This window comes from Protopterus annectens, chromosome 1.part0 (genome assembly GCF_019279795.1).
Source record: "Protopterus annectens isolate FY-2018-M chromosome 1.part0, PAN1.0, whole genome shotgun sequence".
Lineage (NCBI taxonomy): Eukaryota > Metazoa > Chordata > Ceratodontiformes > Protopteridae > Protopterus > Protopterus annectens.
Window position 1 is genome coordinate 85,560,780 of NC_056725.1, and position 26,324 is coordinate 85,587,103.

At 38.7% G+C, this 26,324-nt stretch overlaps 1 protein-coding gene across 4 annotated transcripts in view; it reads left to right on the top strand.

Annotated features, from left to right (window-relative positions):
- EML2 (EMAP like 2) overlaps window positions 1-26,324 on the top strand; it is a 1,798,491-nt gene that overhangs the window by 763,631 nt on the left and 1,008,536 nt on the right. Inside the window, exon 1 of one of the 4 annotated variants that reach the window (XM_044085505.1) lies at window positions 20,540-20,672. The exons of the other annotated variants lie outside the window; for them this stretch is intronic. Within the exon in view, the coding sequence (XP_043941440.1) occupies window positions 20,656-20,672 (17 nt within the window). The 5' untranslated portion in view covers window positions 20,540-20,655. Of the gene's footprint in view, window positions 1-20,539; window positions 20,673-26,324 lie in introns of those variants that run through there. 4 annotated transcript variants of the gene reach the window in all.

Here is a 26,324-nt window from a genome sequence, read left to right on the forward strand (position 1 = left end):
TCTCTTCCCAACCTCCAAGATTCTTTCTCCCTCAAAGCTGTACCAACAAACTATATAAAATCTTTACTCTCTAAACTTAAACCCTGCTCCCCTTCAGTTGATAATATACCCTCCTATTTCCTACAGACTGCAGATTGCAGCAGAACCCCTAGCGTACCCAGTATCTATCATAGTCAACCGCTCTATTACTGAGTCCTATGTCTCCTCCAAATGGAAAAATGTCTATACATTGCTCATACACAAAGGAAGAAACTCATCAGACATATCTAACTTCAGACCAATTGCCATATGTCTCCCCTCTCTAAAAGTTTAGAAAAATGTATTCACAATCAGGTTATGCACTACTTACTTCAGGAAAACCTACTTACACGCACACAACACGGCTTTCGTCCCAAACACAGTACCACAACTGCACTAATATCCTTCATAAATACTACATCTCTTGCTCGTGAAAACAATAAACTTGTCTCTTGCCTGCTCCTGGACCTCTCCAAAGCCTTTGACACTGTCTCCCATCCTCTTCTCCTGGCCAAACTAACTAACCTTAATTTCTCTTCTCTTAGTATTTCCTGGTTCTCAAGCTACCTCTCAAACCACCAACAATCATTCAAATGGCTCTCTACTCAATCCCCCCTCCCCCCACTGTGCAAATGGGAGTCCCCCAAAGATCTATCCTTGGGCCTCTGCTCTTTAATATTTTCACCAATCTATTACACACCTCTTGCCCCCAATCATCACTTGTACAATATGCTGATGACTCTACTGTCATCACCACTGCAGACAATCCATCAGACCTCTACTCTACTACACAAGCATCATTTAATACCATAGCGACATGGCTCTGTGACAACAAACTAATTCTCAATCCAAACAAAACCAAGCCCTTACTCTTTGTAAGAACCTGTCTAATCTCAAATCTACTTTTACTATTTAATCTGGCAACAACACTGTCATCACAGCTGAACCTAGCACAAAACTGCTAGGAGTCGTAATAGATGATCAGCTTAAATTTGATCTACATGTCACAAACTGTATTAAAAAGACACATCAGAAACTATGACACCTTTACCGCAACAAGACATTCTTAACCAACAGGGCCAACATAACTCTCTCTCATGCATTTCTTCTTCATACTCTATTATACATCTGTCAATTATTCACAAGTCTGAACTCCACACTCCTCACCAAACTAGAAACTACCTATAATAAGGTTGCCAGATTCTCTGCAAATCAAACATATAAGTCTCATCACTGCATATCTCTTAAGCAACTAGACTGGCTAGAATTTCCCCACCTCCTCAAACTTCATCAACTACAACTTATCCACTCCATCTTATATTTGTCTGCCTTCTGTCCTAGCCTTACTTCAATTTTACCAAATACTCTCATGCTAGACCACTTCGCAGCTCCGACCAAGACCTGCTACAGATTTATAAACCTAAGACCAAAACAGGTTGTATACTCTATAATTACAACCCTGCCACATCCTGGAACAAACTACCTCTAGAAATGAGGTCACTTAACCACCCTAAACAATTCAAAATTACCACTCATGAATACCTAAAGAAAAACTGGTCTTGCCACTGTACTCATTCCCACATGACCCTCTTTCTCCTTAGTATCCAACACCCCCCTCCTTCCTCTGCCTATCTAATCTACACCCTCCCACTATTTCCTTTCACACCCCATCTTCCTTGTCTAACTTTCCACCGGCACTGTCCTTTAACAGCTTCCTTTTATCTATTATTTTCCCTGATCCCAACCTCCCGTCTCTCATCTTTCCTCTTCAGTATTTTTTTCTCCTATTTCTCTCCATATTACTTAATGGTAATTTACTATAAACACGTTATTCTGCTGATTTTTAGACTTTCCTTATCACCTGCTACTGTCTCTCCTCTTTTATCTCTCACCAGTTCATACCTTGTTTATTAACACAAAAGCCTTCTATATACCTCTGATCGTAAATCTTAAGTTTATTCTATGCTGGTTTACTGAGTCCATCCTAGATGTGCATTTCCTTTTCAAAACATTTTGCCTCACAATAGCGCTTTTTGGTTTCTCTACATCACTTCTCTACCATTGCAAATATTGTATAGATGTTTTTGAAACTTTTTGTGTACTCCTGAATATATAATTCTTTTTTATGTGCATGTAACTGAAATGTATTTTTAAGTTTTTGTATCTGTTGTATAATTTTATCTCACTGTGGACTTTTCTCCCCTGGTCTCTGCTGAAAATGAGCCACTAGCTCAGTCAGACTAACCTGGTCAACAAATGTAAAATAAATAAATAAATAATAAAATTAGTTTAAGGGTGTGCACACACAACAAAGTATTAGTTTAAGGGTATGCACACTTATGCAACCAGCATATTGTACGTTTTTTTTATATTTTTCCCCCTAACAGATTTGTTTGTTTTTCAATTGAACTGTATAGGTTATAGGTCACATTAAAGGTGGGAAAAGTTTTGAAATTATTTATTGTGGTCTCATTTTTTATATCACAAAAAACTGACATTTTAACAGTGGCATGCAATTTTTTTATATCCACTGTATATACATTTAAGTAGTTACGTCACAAATGTTATATGACAAGACATCAATAATAATTCACTTATTTTTGTAGTACTTGTAACCTCAAAGCGTTAATTTTTTTTCTGCTTGGAAAGCATTTTAAGTTTAAAGTTAAAAATTGACTAAAATGTAATAATTTCCTTTCACTGTTATTAATGTCCTCATCCCCCAACAGTGTTATGTTTTTTTTTCTGTGTCTGCTTGTTGTATTTTTTCAGTAAACTTTTTTTTCTCATTAAAAGTAAACAACAAAAACATTATCCAAGCACCTGTAGAACCAAAGATGTGAGGCAGATACACACTCTCATCAAATTCTCACACTTGGAAACTTCTCAGGAGAGTTAATGTGGCATCTTCCTATCTTTGAAGCAAAGACAGTTCATTTTTTCATTCTCTCAAACTCTGTGGTTTATACTTACTGACTAACATTTTTACAATTGTTTCCTTCACTTATGGATTGTAATTCACAGTAACTAACTTATCACACAGATCACTAGGAATCAAAAATTCTTATGTTAGAGAATATAGACCTTGGCCATGCTTGTCTGACCAGTATTTCTTAACATTTTGCTGCTCAGTATTCTAAATATTATATGCCTAGTCAGAAAAATGGTTTCAGCTGTTGCCAGTGGCTAATGTTTCTCCTAATCTGGCCTTTTTTCTAAAGACTTGCCTCAGATGCACTCAGCTCTGCAACTTCTGCCGCCACTAAACTGTGAGTGTTTCTGGTCTGCACCAGAGCATAACTACAGCAACGGAATGAGATCCCTGCATTTTACTAAACATGTCACTGGGACGACATAATCACCACTTAAGTATCTGAAACCCTATATACAGCAACAGTCTACTATACTCTATAATTTAGAAATCTCTCTGCTCCCGCAACTCACTGATATCTTCTTGTCACAAGCTGATGAACTTAACAATGACATAATATATGTATACCCAGATATTGAAAGACTCCCAGAAGTTATTCTGTAAATATATTTATGCTGTCATGGTTTGGGAACACAATACTTTGCAGCGATGTCTGCTTCAGGGTTACCAGATGGACCTAACAAGCATTCTAGCTGCTTCCTCTGAAGACTTGTGCTGAGGCACCAGAGAATTAATAAAATCTGTTTGTTATCCATTCCCCTTTTTCTTTTTTGTAGGTTTTATATTTATTTCTTGAGCTGTTGAAGTTTGAGTATCCCAGCTCTACCTGGCTGGCATATTTGGGCTCAGAACCTGGGTATGGACCTATACATCTGGACAGCATTCCTAGTCTGGCTGCTGAGTCATGTTATCTGATTTTCTAAAACAAGCCAGTTTTGCCTAAATTTCTCTTGTCTTATTTCAGATGCCTCCTTCGACATTATATTTTAAATCTCTATAGACCTGTTTGCAAATTTTATTGGAGTATCACTATGATAATTTAGGGAACCATTGTGATTAATAAGCCATAAAGACACATCAGTTAATGACAGCATTCTACATCAAAACATACTTCTCCCCTGAAGTTTTACTGGTTATAATTCACAAGTAAATTACAATCCTAATAAATCAGTGTCCCCCAGACAGTACCCAAATCTATATCCACCATGCAGGAACCAGACAACACTGAAAATACCTAAGTATTACTACCCAGTCTAGGGATGAACCCTTCTCCAACACCTGCAGCCCCATGAAAATAATCCTGCATAAGAGAATGCTATGAAAAAATATGGCTAACGTACCTTGAGCCGATTGCCACTGCATGTGTAAAGCTGATGTCCCTGTAAAAACAGAGAAGCTATGCTCAAAACTTGTATGACCAGGAACTGGATGTGTTCAGACACACCCATCTGGAGACATCACTGATGGATATTTCAAGTGCCATTTGCAAAGGGGCACCGCAAGTACAGCACTTCACCATGGACACCTGAACTGAGTGGATTCCCCAGACAGAAATGTCAAGAACTCCTCTGTCGGTGATGACATTGTTGACAGCCCCTCACATGTGGGATTCTCTTCTGTGGTAGGTAGGTTGCCATACTGTATGCCTCTGTGATCATGTTAGTCTGTGGACATGCTCATAGGTCCAGTTTTAGCCACTAGCAGCAATAATATCCTCTATAGGGTCCCACTGAATACACACATGGAAGGCCCAGTCAGATTTTGTAATGCTGGAGCATCAGCTGACCAGGATAATGGAGGGCCTGAATGATGTCCTTCTCTATGTGGAAGAATTTCCTGTTTTGGTTGTCATAGCATCACAATGTTCCCCTTGTGCACAGTCATACTCACAGGCATGCTACATGCTACTGGTGTTTCAGAAATCCCTAGTCACAATTATGAAGAAAAAAAACTCTCCCTTCACTTGCACTGCCATTTCCATAAGTGGTTTCTTAGTTACAGCTTGGCACATGAATTTCATGTTTGTTTATTTATATTAACTTCAGTCCATATCACGCCTCTTGGCTTCTCCTCAATAGCCCTTGTACAGTCACAGAACACATTTCTAAATCACAGAATTGACAACATCTGCACATTCACAAACACACATTCAAATCAAAAACAATTCAACAACTGCTCATCCTGACACCAAAGACACACACACAGTCAAGATTTTTTTCAGGGGGAACAAGCCTCTATAATCCTTAAAAATTAATATAACCAACTCCTAGATTTCACTTACCTTAGAGAAAGTACCATTCAGGTCACTGAGTTTTGCACTTGTCTCACTCCACATTTACATCACTCATGACTCCAATCATTCACTCACGCACACACACACACACACACACACACACACACACACACACACACACACACACACACACACACACACACACACACACACACACACACTAAACCTGACAAACCTTTGATCAGAGTCACTCAGTTAGACCTATACAAAGACACGTTTACAACTTCCAAGACAGCAACCTTTTGAATACCCCCCCCCCCACAGACACACCAAACCAGACAAATTTCTGATCAATCATACACTCAGAAACCCTCCACCAACACACACACACACACACACACACACACACACACACACACACACACACACACACACACACACACACACACACACACACACACACACACACCATTCATAGGCTCATAGGATCATAGGAAGTTACTAGCCTATTGGCCTTGAGGCCCTAATAAGCCTAGCCAAGAGTTTAGCCCATGTTTAGACAAGTCAGCACCCAAAGCCCCTGTCCAGCAGGGGCACAGGTGGAATCCCAGGGGTGTATTTTCTGTTTCCCATCCAGTTATCCAGGTTGCACTTAAAAAGGGATAATGAGGTACTCTGCTTGACGTAGATAGGGAATCTATTCCACAGATGGTGGAAGTCTCTGGGACACAAATCTCTCCCACCAACAAGTCCTACTGATGTCACAGACCAGGCTGAGGTCACGCATCTGGGTTACTCAAGTGGAGCTTGACTTGCGGATATGCAGCTGTCCCATAAAGGTGGGGTCTGAGATTGCTTTGCATGCCAGACAGAGGTCACCTCTGAGGAGTCTGTATGAAACTGAGTAGAGGGACAGGGCTTTAGTCTATCTGTGTAGGATAGATGTTTGACACCCTGGATTCTCCTGATGAGGAACCTCTCTAGTGTCTCCAGCTACTGCATGAGCTTTGTGAGGTACATGCCAAAGGGTGCGGTGTACTCAATAATTGGCCTTATAAGGGAGGAATACAGGGATGTTATGACCTCTTTGTCCCCAGATAAGATACCCTTACTTATGAGATGGGTCATATAGAAAGCTTTCCGTACAATGGAAGCAACATGGTGGTCAAAAATCAGGTTGCTATCAACCTGAGTGCCCAAATCCCTCACTACTGATTGCGTACTTAGGATGTTGTTATTAATGTGATAATATGTGGGGAGATCACTCTCCCCAAAGGGGATGATGATGCATTTTATGGCATTCAGCTTGAGGCCATGTTTCTGGCACTAGTCATTTGTTTGGGTGAAACCCTCTTGGAGGATGTCCACATCACTTGGGAATTGATGACTGCTCCCAGCTTGCAGTCATCTGCAGACTTGGTCAGCAATAGCCCACTGGTTTTGGCCTGCACCTCAGACAAGTATATCCTGAATAAGAGAGGCCCCAGGACCGATCCCTGGGGTATGGCTTTCGTTACAGGTCTACTGCTTGAGGTGGCTTCCCCTATTTTGATTAGGTGGATTCTGTCTATGAGCCAGTTTGCTACCCATCTAGTAACATATGGATTGATGCCTAGTTGAGATAGGTTATCTATTATCCCCGAGTGGGGAATATTGTCGAAGGTTTTGGCCAGGTCAAGGTAGGCAGTGTGCACTGTCTTCCCCTCATCTGTGGCTTTATTGACTGTCTCAAAGAAGTCAACCAGATTTAACAGACATGACCTCCCCTTGACAATGCCAAATTGTGTGGGGTTGAGTGTTTGGAGGTTGCCAGTGTTCGTGTTAATGAGGTCCATGATAATCTGTTCCATGGCCTTGGAGATCAGGCTAGTTATGCTGCTGGGTCTATAATTTCCCAGATCAGGGGACGCTCCACCTTTGTGTAAAGGGATGACAGTGGCTGGGAAAAAGCTGGTATTCAGGCTTTGGTTGAATAAGGTGCCTAATGGTGCTGCAAGTTCATTCCTGAGTTCATGTAGGATGCAGTCTGGGATGTTATCAGGTCCATGGAGGCTGTAGTTTTTGCCTTTGAGAGGGCAGTGATGACCTTTTCCCCAGAGATAAGGGGTGGGGGGCAGGTACTGGGGATGTCCTGATTTACTGATGGGGCAACAGAGGGGCAAATTGTTTGCTGAATCTGTCATCCAGTAGATTGGCTATATCTACAACATTTGTGTATGTGGTGTCCTTGACCACCAGTTTTGAACAGATCTGAGTGCTTCCTTTGAGATTGTGCGGACATATGTGAAGAAGGTTTTATGACTGTCTCTAGTAGATGTGGTCATTCTTTCAATCACACAACATATTTAAATTTCCCAGGATTCATGGATTACCAAAGCAGGTCTTTGTCCTCAGCTCTGAGGTTTAAAGACAGCTTTAATACAAAGGTTTGATTTTGCAATGCATTTTGTCAAGCCTGTTGTTCAAATGTTGTTAGGTATGCAGTGCCAGCATATACAGTGTATCTGACAGATCAAAGGGTACTGTTGTAAATAGTGTGCCATAGATCGAAGGATGTCATAGTGCCCAAACAGTCCCTCTGTGTGTATATAGATAGTAGTGCATGCAGTGCAAGGAGTGACCCTAGTGGCCATGAAAGCTGGACTGAGACAATTCTAGTGTTATATCATGTGCCCAAGGGACACTCAAGGACAGGGTGCACCTGGTTTACTGGATAGTGACCTACAGGGCAATACATTGACTGTGCCACAGGGACACAGCCACAGATGAAAAAAACATTGGCATAAACAGAGGCCGCAGAAAATGTGTGTCAGCCATGTAGTATGGTAAAAGCCAGTCACCAGTAAATGACACAGTACTCTCCCTCTCTTTCTGAGACATGCCTACATATGATGGATATAACTGACACTAGCACGGGGCATAATGCTGGGTAGGCTGATCAGTGTGCCCTGTATGGATGGCAGGACTATGGCAATGGGCATAGCAATGTAGGAATGTAGGGGGACATTCCAGCAGGTGTGATGTAGAGTATGACAAATGCATGGTAGAGGGACACCCACATGCAGGCCTTTGATCAGTATCCTGATATCAATGGTGCTTCACAGATGTAGTATGGACAGGAGAGCATGGCAGACTGAATATAAAGTATATATGTGTATGTGTGTGTGTGTGTGTGTGTGTGTGTGTGTGTGTGTGTGTGTGTGTGTGTGTGTGTGTGTGTGTCAGAAGGCATATCATAACAGTTGAAAAGGGTTCCACTATTAGTAGTACATACATATTCTTGTACCTGGAGAGCCATTCCATATACCTTTGCTGTCACATTTATTTATTTATTTATTACTTATTTGTTTATTTATTTATTTATTTATTTATTTATTTACCTGACATTTATTTACCGGGAGAAATACTTCAAGTGCAAAAACATTTCAAGTAGAGCAAAATAAAATAATTAGTATTTATAGATATGGTCTTTCACTTAACAGAAACTAATTAAAATACAGTAAATCAGTAGCACAAATATAACAAAAAGATTACCTACTTATGATAATTATAGAATAATTTTACATAACATTTCGTATCTATGCTAGTTATGGCATAATGAATTTATGGTATACATAAGTAAAAAAGAAGTAAGTTGCTTATCATTTAGAAAAGAAAGGAAGGGAATGTATCAGAATGAACAAAGAAGAAGAGAGGTGACTTTAGAGAAAGATAAAACTGAAGTGGACATGGTAAATAAAGCAAAGAGCAAGGTAGGTGAGGAGAGAGGAAAGACTAAGAGGGAAAACTAAAGAGATAAAGGTAAAACAGTGTTTACAGTAGAAGAGAAAGAAGGTGGAGGGGTGTTGATATGAAAAGAAATGACCCTGGAGATGAGCAGGAGCATATCCAAGATTTAGAGAGGTGTTCCTGAAGTGCATTCTTGAAGGATGTATGAATGTGGTTACCTCTTAAGGATAAGAGAAGGGTATTCCAGATTTTACCTATAGAGAAGGAGTATAGATTTTTTCCGACTGATTTAGTTGGACAATGTTGTTGTAAAAACTGTTTATTTTCTAACCTGAGAGATCTGCTTGGAATGTAGGAATATAGCAATAACCCACGCCTGGGTGTGGGTAATGCTAAATTTACCCACGGTTGGCGTGGTAAATTTAGCATTACCCACACCCAGAAGTGGGTTATTGCTATTATACCATGACATTATTTAAGAAAAGAAACTATTACTTTTCTTAAATAATGGCATAGTATAATGCCTGTTTACTGCCCTTCCGCAGATGTCTGGCATCCGCGGCAGTTCTGATGTACTGCGCGCCTGCGCAGTACATCAGAGCTGTGGGCAAAAGCAACGGAGAAAGCAAGATCTCCGTTGCTTTTTATGTTTCGCTATGTTAAATGAGTTTAACATAGCGAGACAGTTTTAAAATAAGCAACGGACATCTCCGTTGCTTATTTTAACTGTCTCGCTATATTAAACTCATTTAACATAGGGAAACACTAAAAAGCAATGGAGATCTTGCTTTCTCCGTTGCTTTTTAAAACACTGTCGCTATGTTAAATGGGTTTAACATAACGAGACAGCTTTAAAATAAGCAACGGAGATCTCCGTTGCTTATTTTAAAGCTGTCTCGCTATGTTAAACCCATTTAACATAGCGAGACAGTGTTTTAAAAAAACGAGTTATACTAATGGAAAAAAGTCCGGGCGACCGGACCTTTTTCCATTAGTATAACTCGATTTACAACGGGCACGCTGGCCAATCAGCATGCACGTTTTGGGGGGATCATGGTATAATAGAAGATAGTATTTAAGGCCAGACAAGCCTTGGGTGTATGAATGATTTTATGTGCTGTGATTAGATGAATAAAGGTAAGGTGAAGTGGAAGTTCAAGCCAACTGAGTTTGTGAAGGGCCATGCAGTAATCAGAGGATTATTTTGCATTGGTGGAAAACTTAGCAATTTTGTTGTAGCAAGTTTGAACATTGTTGAATAGTGGGTCTCCATATAAGAGAAAGAGGGTAGATGGTAGGTAGTAGCTAGAGGTGCATTTAGTGTGAGTGTCTAGGAATTTTTTGTGATGTTAGAGAGTTCCCAATTTCTGATGAGTTTTCTTCATTTTATTATGTATATGCAGGCCAAACTTAAAAAGTTCATCAATAATGATGTCTAGTAGTTTTGTGTGAGAGACATGTTCTATTATAGTGTTGTTCTGAGAGAGAATAGTAAATTGGTATTTATTTGGAGAGTATGTTTTGGGAGTGAAGAGCATTAGTTTAGTTTTAGAGGGATAAAAAAGAGTCAGGTCTCAATGGAAGTAAATGCAGCTTGGGTAATTTGTTGAAGATGTAGCATGGAATCAGATGAATACATGACTGTGGAATCATCAGCATACTGTATTAATGTACTGTGTTGGGAAGCAGTATATAGATCATTAGTAAAAATGTTAAATAAGAGGGGACCAGGGATAGATCCTTGAGGAACTCCAGTACAGACGTCTTGAAAAGCAGAGAGGAAGTCTAGCCATCTGACTGCCTGCTGTCTCTTAGAGAGATAAGTGGTAAACCAGCTGATGGTGGAAGGGTTAATCCAAGCTTTGTAAGTTTTAGTAATAGCAGATGATGGGGAATAGTATCAAAAGCCTTAGATAGATCAAGGAACAGAGAGGATACAAGTTTATCTGAATCACAAGCTTTATTTACTGTGTCAATGAAAGATAATAAGGATGTGTTAGTACTGTGTCCAGGTCTAAATCCAATCCATGTAGGAGTGAGTAGCTGATTGTCAAGAAGGTAATGGAGTAGTTGTGAACGGATGCATTCCTCCAGAAGTTTAGAGAGAGGTGACAGAAGGACAATGGGTCAATAGTTAGACAATTCTATACCTCCTTTGTGTAATGGTATAATGAAGGATTTTTTTCCAGAGAGTTGGGACATAAGATTCTAGAATAGATCTATTGATAAGACTTGATATAGGAATGCAATGGCATCATTCAGCTGCCATCTTAAGATATTCTACAGGAAGGTAGTCAGGAGAGTTAGTGCCAGTTTTCTGTTTGAGAAGGAGCTTCTTAACTGTGTTAGTATGAACAGGCTGTAGAGAAAAAGTTGGTGAGGTAGAGGAAGCAGTGGAGTGGAAGAGTAAATATGGGTCAAGGGGGGTAGGGAGGTGGCAAAGAACCATTAGAGATGGAATGTGATGCTGGTGAGCCATGTGTGGTAGTGGGTGGGAAGAGCTGATATGCTTGAGGCAATATTTTGTATGCACTGAATAAAGTGGTTGTTAAAGATGTTAGTTATTTGTGTGTTGCTTTTGTCTGGAAGGGGGTTAGGGTTAGTTTTTTTTTTTTTGCCAGGATTGAGAATAGATGAAACAGAGGACTCAAATTTTGGGGAGTTGTGTTTATTAGTGGATAGCAATGTGAATTAATTCTCTCTTTTGTCTTTTGTTACTGCTTTTTGAGTCAGATTACAGAGATGCCTGTAGTTATTTAGGTCTGAGGGAGATTTAGAAGTGTGTCATAATCTCCAGAGCTTATCTCTAGATCTCATAAGGTCTTTTGTAGTTTTTGATAACCAAGGTACATAGTTGTTTTTAATTCTTTTCCTATGTGGTTGTGCTAGATTGTTTAGTATGCCTAGGAACGTTGAAGTGAAATGATTGACTGCATTATCTAGAGGAAAATTTTTGAGGATGGACCAGTTAATAGCTTTTAAAGTTTCAGTTAGAGAATGTTGGTTAAAGTTAGAGATGTTTTGAATAGTTTTATACTGATGGTCTTTTAGAAGGTGGGAGAAAGTTCTAATGGGATAAGCAGGGAGTTGATAGCTCAAAGTATTAGGAAGGGTCCCAGAATTAGAGAATTTAGCAGGGTCAAAAAACAAAATCCAGTCAAGTATGGAACCCTGGTTGTTTTTACTGGAGAATTTAGTGGGGATGATGATGAGCTGAGTGAAATTACAAATGTTAAAGGTTAAGACAGGGAAATTATAAGAAAGGTTCTGCCAGTTGATATTATACTAGTATAATAGTTTCATTGTGTATGGTATTAGACATCCAGGATAATATGTCCTCAGGGATATGGATGTTTGGACCTGGTGGAATATATATAACTGTAAGGCATAGAAATTTGCAGTTATTTATTTTTAGGAATGTGAGAAGGATTTCTGCTTTGTGAAACTGAGGAATGGATATAGTATGAGTAGTAATATTAAGAGATTTATAATAGAAGAGGGCAATACCTCCAGCTTTCTTATGGTTCCTGTCTGTTCTAATAACATTATAACCAGGAGGTAATATTTCTGTATCATTTGTGATAGGTTTAAGCCAAGTCTCTGTGGGAGCTAGAATGTCAGGATTTTGGTGTGATAACCATGCATGGAAGTTGGAATTTTTTTTACACATGCTTTGAAAGTTAATGTAACTATTTTGAGGGATTTAGAGTTAAAAGTTGCAAAGGGAGGATAGTAAGAACTCATAAATCTGCCACAGCAGCTGAAAAACATAAATGGAAAGGAAATATCCATTAATCAAGTTTCCCACCTATGAATGATCAACCAAGACTAAATCACAGTAGGATTCTATTGTCATTAGCACTTACAATAAAACTCTGGGGTGCTTTTCCTAACTTCCTCTTCTGACTGGCAAAGAAGGTCATGGTTAACGCATCTTCAGATTGCTGTAGTGATGCCTGCATTGCTTTCCAGTGCAGGTGATGCACGTGTTATCACTCCCCACCATGACAAAGCAGTGCTAGGCATCCATTTTATTTTATTTTATTTTACATTTGTTTACCGGGAAAGCTTTTTCTTTTTCACTGAAGGCCTGGGGAGAAAAGCTCCAAGAAATGTACAAAAGTATAGAAAAAGTACAATAAATGTAGGAAAAGTACAATAGCTGTAGAAAAAAGTACAAAAGATGTAAAGAGAAGTACAGAAAAAATAGCAGAAAAGTACTAAGCACAAATAATAAAACAAGAATTGATCTACATGCATGATGGAATTAGCTACGGACGATCTTTACAAATTTGATATATCTATCTGATTGACAAATTTCAGAGGAGTTATACAATATACACATATTAAAACTAATTCAGGTTAACATTATATGTGGGAAATGCCCATTTTGAAGAATAAACAGATATCTACAATGTCGATACAGTATATATCCGTTTGCAGTTCAGAAGACAGTAGAAGGATATTAATGAGTTGTAGGCTTCTGAGATTATGTGTGCGCCAGAAACTAGCCAGAACAGGAGAAGAGCAGAGCCAAGTTTCAGTTGTGTGTGACCTTAGAAGTTTTTGAATTGTACTATAGAGCAGTTGGAGGTTATTGAGGCTGGAAGTTTGTTCCATATATTGGGAATGAAGTTTGAGAAGAGTGAGTCCCTAGCTGAGTTGTTTGCTTTTGAGATGTTAAGAAATATTTTTTTGCTGGAGTGGAGAGAGCAATTATTGGTGTGTGGCAGTATAAGATTCTGGAGAGCAGGGTTTTTCTGGTTGATACAGGATTTTATGGGCAAAAGTTAGTTGATTATAGAGTAGTAGTTGTGGTAGTTCTAGCCAGTTTAGTAGTTTTAGAGACGTACAGTGATGTGATCTAGATGGGAAATCTGTAATGAACCTGGCAATTTTATTATAACAGGACTCTAATTTAGCTAGATTAGTTTTTCTGAGGTTGGTTAGAATGGGAGAGACGTATAGGAGTGATGCCAAGAGGTGTGTATGAGTAGTGGTAGCTTTTGTGTTTACGGTCAGGAATTAATTGTTTCTGTAGAAAGCAGCTAATTTCTTGTGTACTTTTTTGATGGTTTGAGAGATGTGTATGTCACATTTCAAGTTGTTGTCAATTTCAACACCTAGAAGTTTGGTATGGGTAACTGGTGTGATAGTGATTTTATTTTTGGATGTGATATCGAATGACAGGCTGAGTGGGGAAGCTCTTGTAGGATAGAAGAGAGGGAGCTTGGTTTTGTTTGGATTTAGAATAATTTGGGTGATTTTGTACTGGAAACCCTCATAAGAGGTCCCCAGCTTGCACTTCATGTAATCTCGATGTAGGGAATAAAGACAAATTACAGACTCTTTCCTGCCACCACCTAGAAGTTCTCCCACAAACAGCACCCTCAGAAGCCATGGCCATTTTAGCGGTCACAGTCATGAGGAAAATGGAAGCAGATTTATGTCAACATATGTTGCAGGTGTCACATGATGCACATTGACAGGCAACAAGGCAGTATGACAATGCACAATACCTCCATGTAATGGTGCATAGATAACCGGCATGCCAGGGTGGTGTTTATGATATGAAAGACTTCTTCTTCCTTCAGCTAGTCTCCAATCCCCTGAGTGCATTGGTAGCAGTATCCTAGTCCCACATACCTTTCTCTCCAACACTTACAGTTTTGAATGTTGGTCCTACAGAAAGTTGATATGGAAACTGCTTAATATAGCAAGAGCTTTCCTGGAAATAGCTGAAGCATTTGTTGTGGTTTGCTAGTTCCACCCCTACCATTTTGTCCAATGTGTCCAGTTTTGAGCTTTGATTCTGCAGAAAATTTATAAGAAAACTGCTTAATGCAGCAAGTTTCCCTGGAAATAACCTACATAAAACAAGGAGCAGAAAAGACACTCAAGTGGACACACAAGGGACTGCTCAAACCTAGTTTTGTGTTTAACACTTCCAATTATTCCTTTAAATGTTAGTGTATGGGTTCTCTCAAGTAGCATACCTCACAATATTTATTATAGAGACCTCAGTGATAAACTGGCATTAGCCTGCATAGCTATAAAAATGGAAGAGACTGAACCCTCCATCTAATCTAAATGGTGAGCTGTACTATTCCCTGTCAAGGCATACTGCTTTCACTTAACCTACTACAGAGAATGGCACATGCCGTAGTAATACCTCACAAATCACAGTAATAACTCCAACCATTTTCTTCTCACCTCCAAATCCCTGACCTCAACTCTCTTCAGCTCATTCTTCCTGTCCAGTCCAATCTCACATAACTCTTCACTCTCGCAGCCTTCCTACTCACTGTAACCCCCCCCCCATCTCTTGACCTTCCCTACATCATCTATACACTCCAAAATACTCATCTACTCTTACTGTCACCACAACAGGTCCACCCACCTGCTACCTTAGACCCATATCACATACTATAAGATTACCTAACCTTAACTTACCTGCCATAACCCATCTCCCTCATAAACCTAACCCACAAGAACTCTAATCCCACTTCATCCACGCTAAACTCATCTAACTGTGGTATAGTTAGATCACTTCCACAGCTACACTCTATTTTTATTTCTCTCCATAATCAAGTCCCACATCAAAGTGAATGTCTTTTATACTCCAAACATGATACTAATTTGCTTTCTTTTATCAGTACTACTTACCTTCCGATCCCACCTTACATCTTACTCCATTCCACTCTTAGAAGTATTAGTGACTAATTCCTGCCATTCACTCGTGGCCTTAATTACAGTCTTGTGTCCATCATTCCTCTTCAACTTTAGAATAATAGGCTATTGAAAATACAGATGCAAAAACTAAAATGTAAAATGTCTATCCCACCAGAATATCATTATTTTTCCACACCTCAGTAAAATATTTTCATATAAAACCAGATCCCCTTATTTTCAATAATCCCACATCCCAACTGTTCTCCTAAAACTCTATGGTAACATACATACCAACCCTGGCTCTACTGGAATAGCAGCTAACCATACCTCTCAACCACTTAGTATAAGAAATCTGTACAAAGCCTAAAATAATGGGGGGACAAGGGCCCAAAAATAGGGACAGATTTGAAATCTTGCTCTTATAAATGTAGAAAGTTGCTAGAATAACAGGACTTGTGTTAGCAAAAATTTTCTGAAGGATATGAAATCTGAAACCCAGGTTTTTATTTTATTTAATATTTGTTTACCAGGAAAGTCTGACTGGGACAGAACCCATTTTCAGTGGAGGCCTGGGGAGATACACTTCAGATGCATGTCTCTGGAATATAGGAGGAAACCAGTGCACCCAGAGAAAACACAAGTGAATGCAGAGAGGGCATACAGACTCCACACAGAAGGCACTCCAGCCGAGAACTGAACCAGAGAACCTCTTGCTGTGAGCAACAATGCTAACTGCTGCACCACTGCGCCGTCCACATAGACAGATGTAATTATTTAATGACTTCAGTACTCAGTGATTTGCCAGAAAACCACACATTTTATGAGGAACCCCCAAAAATATGATGCAAAAATCTGGACAAGCTGCAAAAATCTGCACAGTTGAGATGTATGCAGCTAACCAATCAACTTACAGCCATCCCAAGAGCACTACACCTCTCAAATCTAACAGCATCCTCTTAGGGCTGTAGCCCTTCAGTATCAACATTGGCAGACTTATCAATGAGGCTGCCTGAGTTCCATACCTGGGATACCTCCCACACACCTGACATTAATGCAGTTACAGAAACTTGGCTAAAACCATGTATTAAGAATGAAGAAATGTTGCCATAGGAATCAATGCAATTAGGGCTGAGTGTATAAGTAAAATGTCTGGTTGGGTAGTTATCATATATGCTAACACTTTAGGACTCTTCTGGAGTTTACCAAAGCAAATATGAAGCAGTGTCTTTCAGCTAACCATCCATTGCAAATTATATACTGAGAAACAGTGAGCCAAAAAAACATAAAAAAAAATATATATTTTTTTGCAGGGGGGCAAACCCCCCTACACACCACAAAATTATATATATATATATATATATATATATATATATATATAAATATATATATATATATATATATATATATATATATATATATATATATATAAAATACCAGTCTCTCAATCTCACAACGGTGAAGAAAAGAAAGAAAAAAAAAAAGGCAAACCGCCAACTTGTACATATGTTACACAAAGATGAAATGCTGTCACACTAAAGACACATGATGGCAGAGTCAGTGATGACTTGTAGACATTCCTTCTTCCACTGCCTATATAAAGTAACCCAATTCAACAAAGCAGAAACATTAGTCACCCTATTACAAACAAACTGAAAAAGGGTCTATGTATAATTGCTATCTATAGTTCACTAAATCACAACCCTTTCACAATAGAAGGCATATTTTCTTGGACTTCAACAAATACCTCTCATGAAACTCTCATACTTGGAGACTTCAACAACGATTGGGTCTCACTGAATCAAAGTCTAACCTCAAACTTTATTAACTTTTTCAACTTCACCCCGTTGGTCAAGACATTGTTTTGTGCAATTTAGTTTCTGAAACTCTTTTTGCTCTTTGAATGGACCATAATCATAGGATCATAGGAGATTACTAGGCTAATAGCTCTGGGACCCTTACAAGTCTAGCCAAGAGTTTATCCCCAAAAAAGAAACCTCAATCAGCACCTGTAGCCCCTGTCAATGAGGGACACAGGTGAAACCCCTGGGACAAATTTGTGGTTACCCATCCACTCATCAAGGTTGCGCTTGAAGAGGGTATTTTTTTGCCGTATTTTGTTTGACGTGTATGGGGAGTCTATTCCAGAGACGGGGCAGCCTCTGGGAGATAAACCTGTCTCTCCAGCAGGTTTTGTTGATGTCACATATTAGGTTTAAGCCTTTTGATCGGGTACTGTGCAAAAAGTTAGACTTACAAATATGAAGCATCTCTAGTAGAGCAGGGTCTTAGATTGCCTTGTAGGCGAGACACAAATCACCTCTGAGCAATCTGTATGATACAGAGTAGAGTGATAATGATTTGAGTTGTACTCAATTACTGGCCTAATAAGGGAGGAGTACAGAGAGGTAATAGCCTCCTTTTTTCTGGATGCAATCCCTTTGCTTATGAGCTGAACCAAGTAAAAGGCTTTTCTGACCACTGAATCCAACTCTTCTCCTAGGTAATAGTATTGACTGGAACTGGTCAATCTATCTTTCTGCCTTTGTCAATGCTGAAGGGAAATAATTACTTAGAAGCTGTGCTTTTTCACTACATGTTTTTGCCCACCATGCCATCAGATTTAGTTTTACCCACCTTCTCCCTTCTCATTCCTTGAACACAGTTTAGGCCTCTGCTTTTCTGACAGTCTTTCTTGCACATTTCTGTTTAATTGGAATTATTATTATTATTAGTGTCTCTCTATTCAGCATTTCCTTGTTTTTCTAAACCCTGTATACTTTTTACAAACCTTTGATGCTACTACCTCATTTAACATGCATAATGGACTCTTCCTTTCTCATTTTTTTCTTATTGTTTTACAAAAATGGTCGTTGTTTTGGTACAGGCAGTCTTCATGTTTCCTGAGTGTTCTTCCTTTCCAGCTTCAGTGTTGCTTAGTATTGTTTTTCTGCAGTATGATTCCATACTTTAAAAGCCCATATTGCAAAAGTCTACCATCAAGAACTCCAGGAAAAATTGACTCTAATGTTAAGCTGACTGCACAGCACAGCACCCTATTTGGTGATGACTTGTTTCAAAGTAGTGTCAAACTGGCATCTCATTTCCAAACGTGAGCTCTTGTGTTCCTCCTCATTTGAGAATATTATGCCCAAGTCTGCTAGGTCATAAGTATGTTTTCTTATATGGTCAGGCCTTATGTTTCAAGGACATCAATAAAAACCACACAGTTTGGTGTAGAGGTATTCAAGATGTTGCACTGAATACTAGCACTATAAATTCTCTGCCACCCTCCTCTGATGTTTAATGATATTATCCTTTTATCATCTTTTTTCTCTTTAGGCAGAGTTGACCTGTGTATCCTTTGTGCAGGCTGCACCCCTATTTCTCATTTCCAGTGGCTGCCCAGTTTTCACCCCCTCCCCTTTAACTTGCTTGAATGTTGTTTCCTTGTAAATTGGGGGGGGGGTGTAGAAGTCCATACGAGTACCTGTAATATCAGTGCATACAGTACATGTGAATATCAGTAATATTACAGTATACTATTGTAGGTGAAGTGGTATAAAATTAAAATATATATGGATATATATCACATAACTTTACTGGCTTTTTCATCAGGACTGAATTCCTAGTGACTTCGTGTCCAGAGACATCCTAATGAGCAAGGGGTTTCAGAAAATGTTTTAACTATGAGAAATATTCTTTAGCACTGTGACTATCTGAAAACAGAATGAGTAAAAGAAAACATGATGTTCTGATTCAAAGCCCCCACCCCCCAAAAAAATAGATATCGCAGGTCAGAATAATTCAAGAGAACAGTGAACAAAGATCAAGAAATACGATGTGCCATGCATATGACTGCGGGTATGGAGTCTGCACTACCGACAGTAATTTTCACGCATTTTAGATGACAGGGATTATGTTACTAGAACTACGTTCTTGCTGCTGTCCCATACACCCTTTTAGAAATTAATATATCCAAGTGTTAACCCATGACAGTTTGTATATGCACATCTGCTCTTCAAATGTTGCTTCTATTAAATATTTAATATCTTTCTAAGAGGACAAAGCCTTCTAAAAAAGATGTATAGAAATCTATATTAAAAATGTCAGATTGGTTACATAAGGATGTTATACAATGCTCTACACTTAACAGTTGTTATTATTTCACGCAGAGTTAATAGGGATTACACAAAAATGTACTAATTTTGTACAGTGAGTATGCCTAGCTACTTCCTAGGACAACACTGCATAAATTGTAGGTTTGGAATCTACCAGGAAATGCATGCAAGTAAGAAAATAAACACAGCAAGAATTCTTAAAGTTACACAATGCACCCCCCCATAAATGCACACAAAATAGTATGTAATTTAAAGGGTAAGTGGAATTACTGTCACACTTTCTGTATTCTCTGTGATATTCATGTATTTGATTATTTCTACTCTGCTTTTCTAACTATAAGTTGAGTCATATTAACATCACTGTATTGATATTGTATGTTATTTTTGTAATTGTATTTCTAATACTGTAATTGGAATCTTATTTTATCTGTATTTGTCTCTTGTGTGTGGAGCTTTTATCCCTGAGCCTTCCCTGAAAAAAGATCTGTGTCCAGTTGGACTTTACCATTTAACAAATGTTAAAATAAATAAAATAAATAAATAAACAAATACATGTGATATGATAAATAGTCAGAATATAGACTAAATATATTATTTTTTAAAGTTTTAAAATATTTTTTAAGTGACAAAAAAGCCCCATGTCACTTTAAATCTGAATCTTGAAACAATTTTAATTCATCTCAAAGTACGTTTCAAAAATACGTGACTAATAAACATGTCTGTTTAAAACAGATTGCTACTTTAAACCACACACACACACAAACATAATGTTGTGGATTATCCCATTATAGTAAAACGCCCACCCCAAACTTCCAGGAAGTGTGATCTTATTGGCTTTGCCTCTGCATGCCATAATTTAGTGCAGAAAGGATCAGTTCACTGCTACATTACCTTTCCAGTAGTAAGTGAGCTTTGTACTTCACTGCAAAGAAACCTCTGAAAGTAAGCTGATCATGAAAAAAGCAAGCAGGTTAGTGGTCTAAGCTCCTGTTCTCTTTGATGAGTTCACAAAACTGTTTTTCAGGGTTTGTAAGTCTGACCCTTAACTTCTAAATTAGAACTTAACTTTTCTTTTCACCTGTTTTCTTGCATGTTTTTCTATTGCTACGAGGCTTGTTTATCATGTTGTGTAAACTATCCATATGAATCATCTATGAATGTTTTGTGTGTTGGAAAGACACATACTTTAAACAGGAAGTAAATTGTATGTCTTGTAAGCTCTTTTCATAGGCTTGCGTGACTGCTGCAGCCAGTTTACTTTGAAATCCTTTTACGAACATTGCTGCTTAACCCTTTGTGGTGACTGTTGTACTTTTTGAGTCAGTTTTGCTGAATTGTTTAAATTACTTGGATGTTTTTAAAATATGTACCAAAAAACATCACTGATATGATTAATTTAAGCATGCCTTCTAAAAGCAGTTTTTGTGCTTGATGTTGAGGGAGAAGCAGATGGTAAGCAAAGAAAGTAAGTAAGTGTACTTAATGTTTGCAAATAGGGCAGGGCTGTAAGGTTTTCAGTTTACAGGTGTTTTATATTAGGCTGCTTACTCTGTTAGGGGCTGGGCTACCTTTATGTGAAAAGCATGCTAAAATCTTTCCTGAGAGCTTGCAATGCTCTCCAAGTCACCTGCATTTTTTTTTAATTTAAATAATGACAAAAAATGAGGAACAAGGAATATCAAAATGAATTACATAGATATGACTTACTGTACAACATGGCAATATTGTCCATAGTCAAAAGTTTTCTTTGTTTTGTACCTCTGTCCTTTACAATATCAAAAATGCAGTATGGAGAGTGCATTTTCTGGATAAGAAAGTAGGAATGTCTTCAAGTCAGGGGTGCACAGGATTGTAGTCTCATTAAGAGAGTTATTTTTCAAATTTATTTTTAAATAGTGATTGAAATTAGAACAGTAGGTGTTCACTAAGAAAATGTACTAAAACAGTCTTTCAGCCTCCCCTTCTATCAAATAGTTAACTGATCCACCGATGTAGGGGTGGTTATGTAAGCTAGCCAAGTGTAGTACAGACCATTGTAGCTATGCAGTTAATAAGGCATTTCATCCCGAGCAGTATTGCAAGAAAGGAAATGGTAGGCATGATTTGCTTGCCTTTGTTAACTGAAACACTTTGGCTGCAAGCCACCCTTCAATCTAGGACACGACTGAAATGCTGTCATGCTCTAGCCAGGCAATCTCACTTTAACATTCACAATTCTGGGAGAATGTTCTGGTAAGGGCATGTGTGGGAAGTCCTTATGGTGATTGTACAGGCATGCATTTATTCTGGAGTTCATATCTGTATCTGAGGCTTCAAACACTGACGTTGATCCAGATAATTTGTTAATCCACTATGGCTGATTCCCCTCTGTGGCATATGTTCTGTGGAGGAGGATTTCAGCAGGGTAGATTTCAGTATTTGTAAACCAGGAAGTCTAACTGCATCTCTTTATTAATAATCCCATTCCAAGTTGGTATTCATTAAAATACATCCCCTAACGGTTGTCTTTTCTAATTTTGTTGAAAAAGAATTGAAAGCTTAGTAAAAATAGTCCTGGAGCTAATAACCCATGGTTGAGGAAAGTGTCTGATATTTTGGGACATACTTTCATACGAAGAGTGATGACGTTTTTTGTTGGAAGGCACTACTACCCTATGGACATTGTTCATAGCACCATTATATATAGCAAACTTATATTTTAGAAATGGAAGAGTGTCTGCTATTCCTGTTCTTTGCTATAATCCACATTGAGCTACTTGTGAGGATATTTCACTTCTTAAATATGAGTGTTACAGAGAGAACTTAGTTCATGCTGTCAGTAAAAACTCCTTACAAATTCAAATAGCGACAAGAAAGTGAACAGATCAGTGAAACAGAAAATAAATGTAAGAAGTACCAAGGCAAATTTAAATGAAGGCCTTTTATAGGAGCATAATATGAAACACTACTTGGTTTATTTAAGGAAATTGTATTGCAAACTATCATTCCAATTAAAGTGGCCTAACATACTTTTGTTTTGTAACACAGTCTCTGCAGTTTTGAAACTACTGCTGTGAGGAGCCATTGACTATGCTGGTTTCATTATCTCCTATTTATAGTTTTATTCGTTTCCATATGTACCCTTTTCTTTGCTTCCAGTACCGAATATGATTGTTTTAATGGTATAGCAACTAGATTTTTTTATATGATACTGTTCTGTCTCTTTGTGCTAAGTGAAGGTATAATTCACACTACAGTGATTTAAAGACTATCCACCAGAGAGACAGCACAGCTATCCAGGACAAATACAGAACTCCTGTTAGACTTTATCTGATACCTAGAGACTTCTAGAGGTTTATGTTACACATGTGCAGTGTGGCCACACCTGGTATGGTCAGCAGCTTGCATGCCACCAAAAGATAAGCCAATAGGTGCTTATGTCTGGAATTAAATGAAATATTTTCATGTTTGTATTGTGAAACTAGTCTGTTACTGGATGATGTAGACTGAAAATCTTTTACTGTATTTTGTTGGTTATAGGTTAATATAGGTGGGAGCTTATTCTGACTTGTAAATGTTGAACTGTTGGCTGCCACGCTGAATATATATATATTTTTTTAAATCACACTTTTGAGAAATACTGGTTTCCTTGTATCATTGTTTCTGTCCGGTTCATACCTGGGCTCCTGGTATCATAGTCCAAGTCCAGTTCACACCTTTCTGTCTTTTCTTTCACTTCAGGGTTGGTAGATTATGGAATGCCCTTCCAGTGAATGTCAGAAATACAGGGAGTGCAGTACAACTTGAGAAGGCTTTGGATGAGTGATACTGTAACTGTCTTTGTTCCATTTAGCAGTCTCGCTCTAAAATTCAAACGTTGAACATATTATGATGTAAATGGTGATACTGGCCCTTTGTCTGTAGCCACTAATGATGTACCTTAGATATGGTGATAAAAATGAGCTCATCATAAACATAAATAAGCATAATGTTATAGAAAATGCACTGCTGTTCATGGAGGCTGATGAATCAACCCTCTTTGTCACCATTACATTAGACTTGGCAAAAGTGGTAAATTTACAGTGGCTTTTTTTAGCACAGTTCTCCCATCTTCCACAATTGCCATATGACATATAAAAGTCAAATAATTAGTGATGGTTAAGGGAGAGGAGTGGAGTGGAGAGTGCTAATGGTTCATTATGGTGTATCGTTCCCCAGAAATGCCAAGGGAGGAAAATTCGAGGCTTGGGACAAACATGTTAGTGGGGTAGTGGGATGGGAGGAACAGTGTCAGTCCTAAGGGACTAAAATGCAAACTAGAAATTGTGAGCACCAGCCAGGATAGAGTGAATGGGGGATGATTGAGGTCATAGACCATGAAGAATTTAAGAAGCTGGGGTAGGAAAGAGAAAGTTCTGTATGTGGCCCTAACTTGATCTGAAAGTGTCAGTAAGCAATGTGGATATGCATATGGAATTGCAGTTGGTCAAAATGACCTTGTCACTTTCAGGTTTAGAAAATGAGGATGGTAAGAATTTGAGGAGAAAATTATGTGGGGGGGGGGTTAAGGGCTGAATTATGCTTTGAACTTTAATGAAAGGAGGTACAGCTAGAGATCTGTAGGTGAAACTGAGTGACTGAACAGACTAAGGCACTGGGTTATGAAATGAGTACTCCACTGTGGAAAAAGGGCCTGAGGAGGAGGGAAAGAAAAAACGGGCAAAGGGTAATGATCAGTGTAACGCTAGAGATTTAAGGAAATAAAGCACATGAGAGGTTGAAGGCTGCTGTAGAGGAAGCACAATACAAGGAATCCTGTAGAAAGGATAGGGCAGGCGCAGATCAAGAGAGTAGCAGTGTCAAGAATGGAAAATGGTCTTTATGTAGCTAAAAGACAGGAAGGAAGGAGCTAAAATTCCCACCATCTGGAAAATATCCTATGTAATCCCACTTCACAAAAGGCAGCTCTACTGAATTCTCCAATTATAGGCCAATATCTATACTCTCTCCACTTGCAAAGATTATGGAAAAATGTATTCATAGACAACTCATGCACCACCTAATCCAGAATCGCCTTATGGCAGACACTCAGCATGGCTTCCATCATCATTGCAGCACTACTTCAGCCCTCCTAGCCTTTACCAACACCATAAACCATAATCGCAACAATAATTATATATCCTCAGCCCTCTTCTTGGATCTTTCCAAGGCATTCCATATGGTTGATCACCAACTTTTAATCCTCACCCTGCAAACATTCTGTCTAGATACTAGAGCCCTTCAATTTTTTCAATCCTACCTGAATGGTCGACAGCAGGCTGTCCTCTGGCAGAACAAACTCTCTAACCTTCTACCTAACACCCTTGGAGTACCACAAGGCTCTATACTAGGGCCCTTGCTGTTCTCCATCTTCATTAACGACCTTTATACTGTCATCCCAAAAGTCAGCTGTATCCAATATGCTGATGACTCTACTCTGATTTGCTCAGCCACATCTCCAGTAGAGTTATGGTCAGCTACCCAGACCACCTTTAATATGATAGAAAACTGGCTTTCTGAACATCATCTGATCCTAAATCCCAAAAAAACTAAAATGCTGTTATTTTCACCAACACGTAGGTCTACCACTTTCACCTTTACAATAAAATCAAATGATGGCACAATAATCTCCCCTGACCCCTCTACAAAACTATTAGGTGTCATCATAGACAATAATCTAAAATTTGACCTACATGTTAACCAAACTATCAAAACCATCAATAAAAAACTAGGGTCACTTTACAGAATAAAAGCCTTCCTAACCCCTCCAGCTAAAATTGCCATAGCTCGCTCTCACCTTCTTTCAACCCTTCTGAATGCATCCCCTCTACTCTCGAATTTAAACAAGACTGTCCTTAAACTCTCAATTTGCTACAACCACATTGCCAGGTTTGCCACTGGGCTGCCTTTTAGGACACATCATTGCATCAATCTAAATCAGCTTGGGTGGCTTGAACTACCCAGCCTAATCCAGTATAACTAATTGATTATGGCCTATAAAATCCTCTATAATCCGGACAATACTCCTGCACTTATTTTTATCACCCCCTATAACAATCCTAGACCACTTTGATCCTCTAACAAACTACTAATTGACTAGCAAAACAGCCGGTGATTCTCTCTTTGCAAACTCTGTAAGTAGATCCTGAAACTCTCTTCCAGCTGATATTACCTTACTTTCCACCTTAGGTCAATTTAAAACTAGACTCAAACAACATTTGTCACTTAACTGGCTATGTCAATGTATCAAGCCTGGCTAACTCTCTCTAGAATGTGTAAAAATCTTCTAACCAGTTCACTGTGTAATTTAATTTAATCCTGACTTGCGCTCAGGATTAACTGTAACCTGTGGAACTTGTTTAACTTGCTTACTTATGTAATCTCTGTAAATAGTCCGTTTGTAATATGTAATGCTGGTATTATGTAATGGTGTATCTGCTTACCCTTGGAGCTTTTCTCCCAGGGCCTCCGCTGAAAATGGACATGCATCCAGTCGGACCATCCCGGTCAGCAAATGTAAAATAAAAATAAGGAGGAAGGGAGAGACCTGGCCATACTAACCAAAGGGCGGGGGGAGCAAATGTGTTGAATTGATACTTTGTGT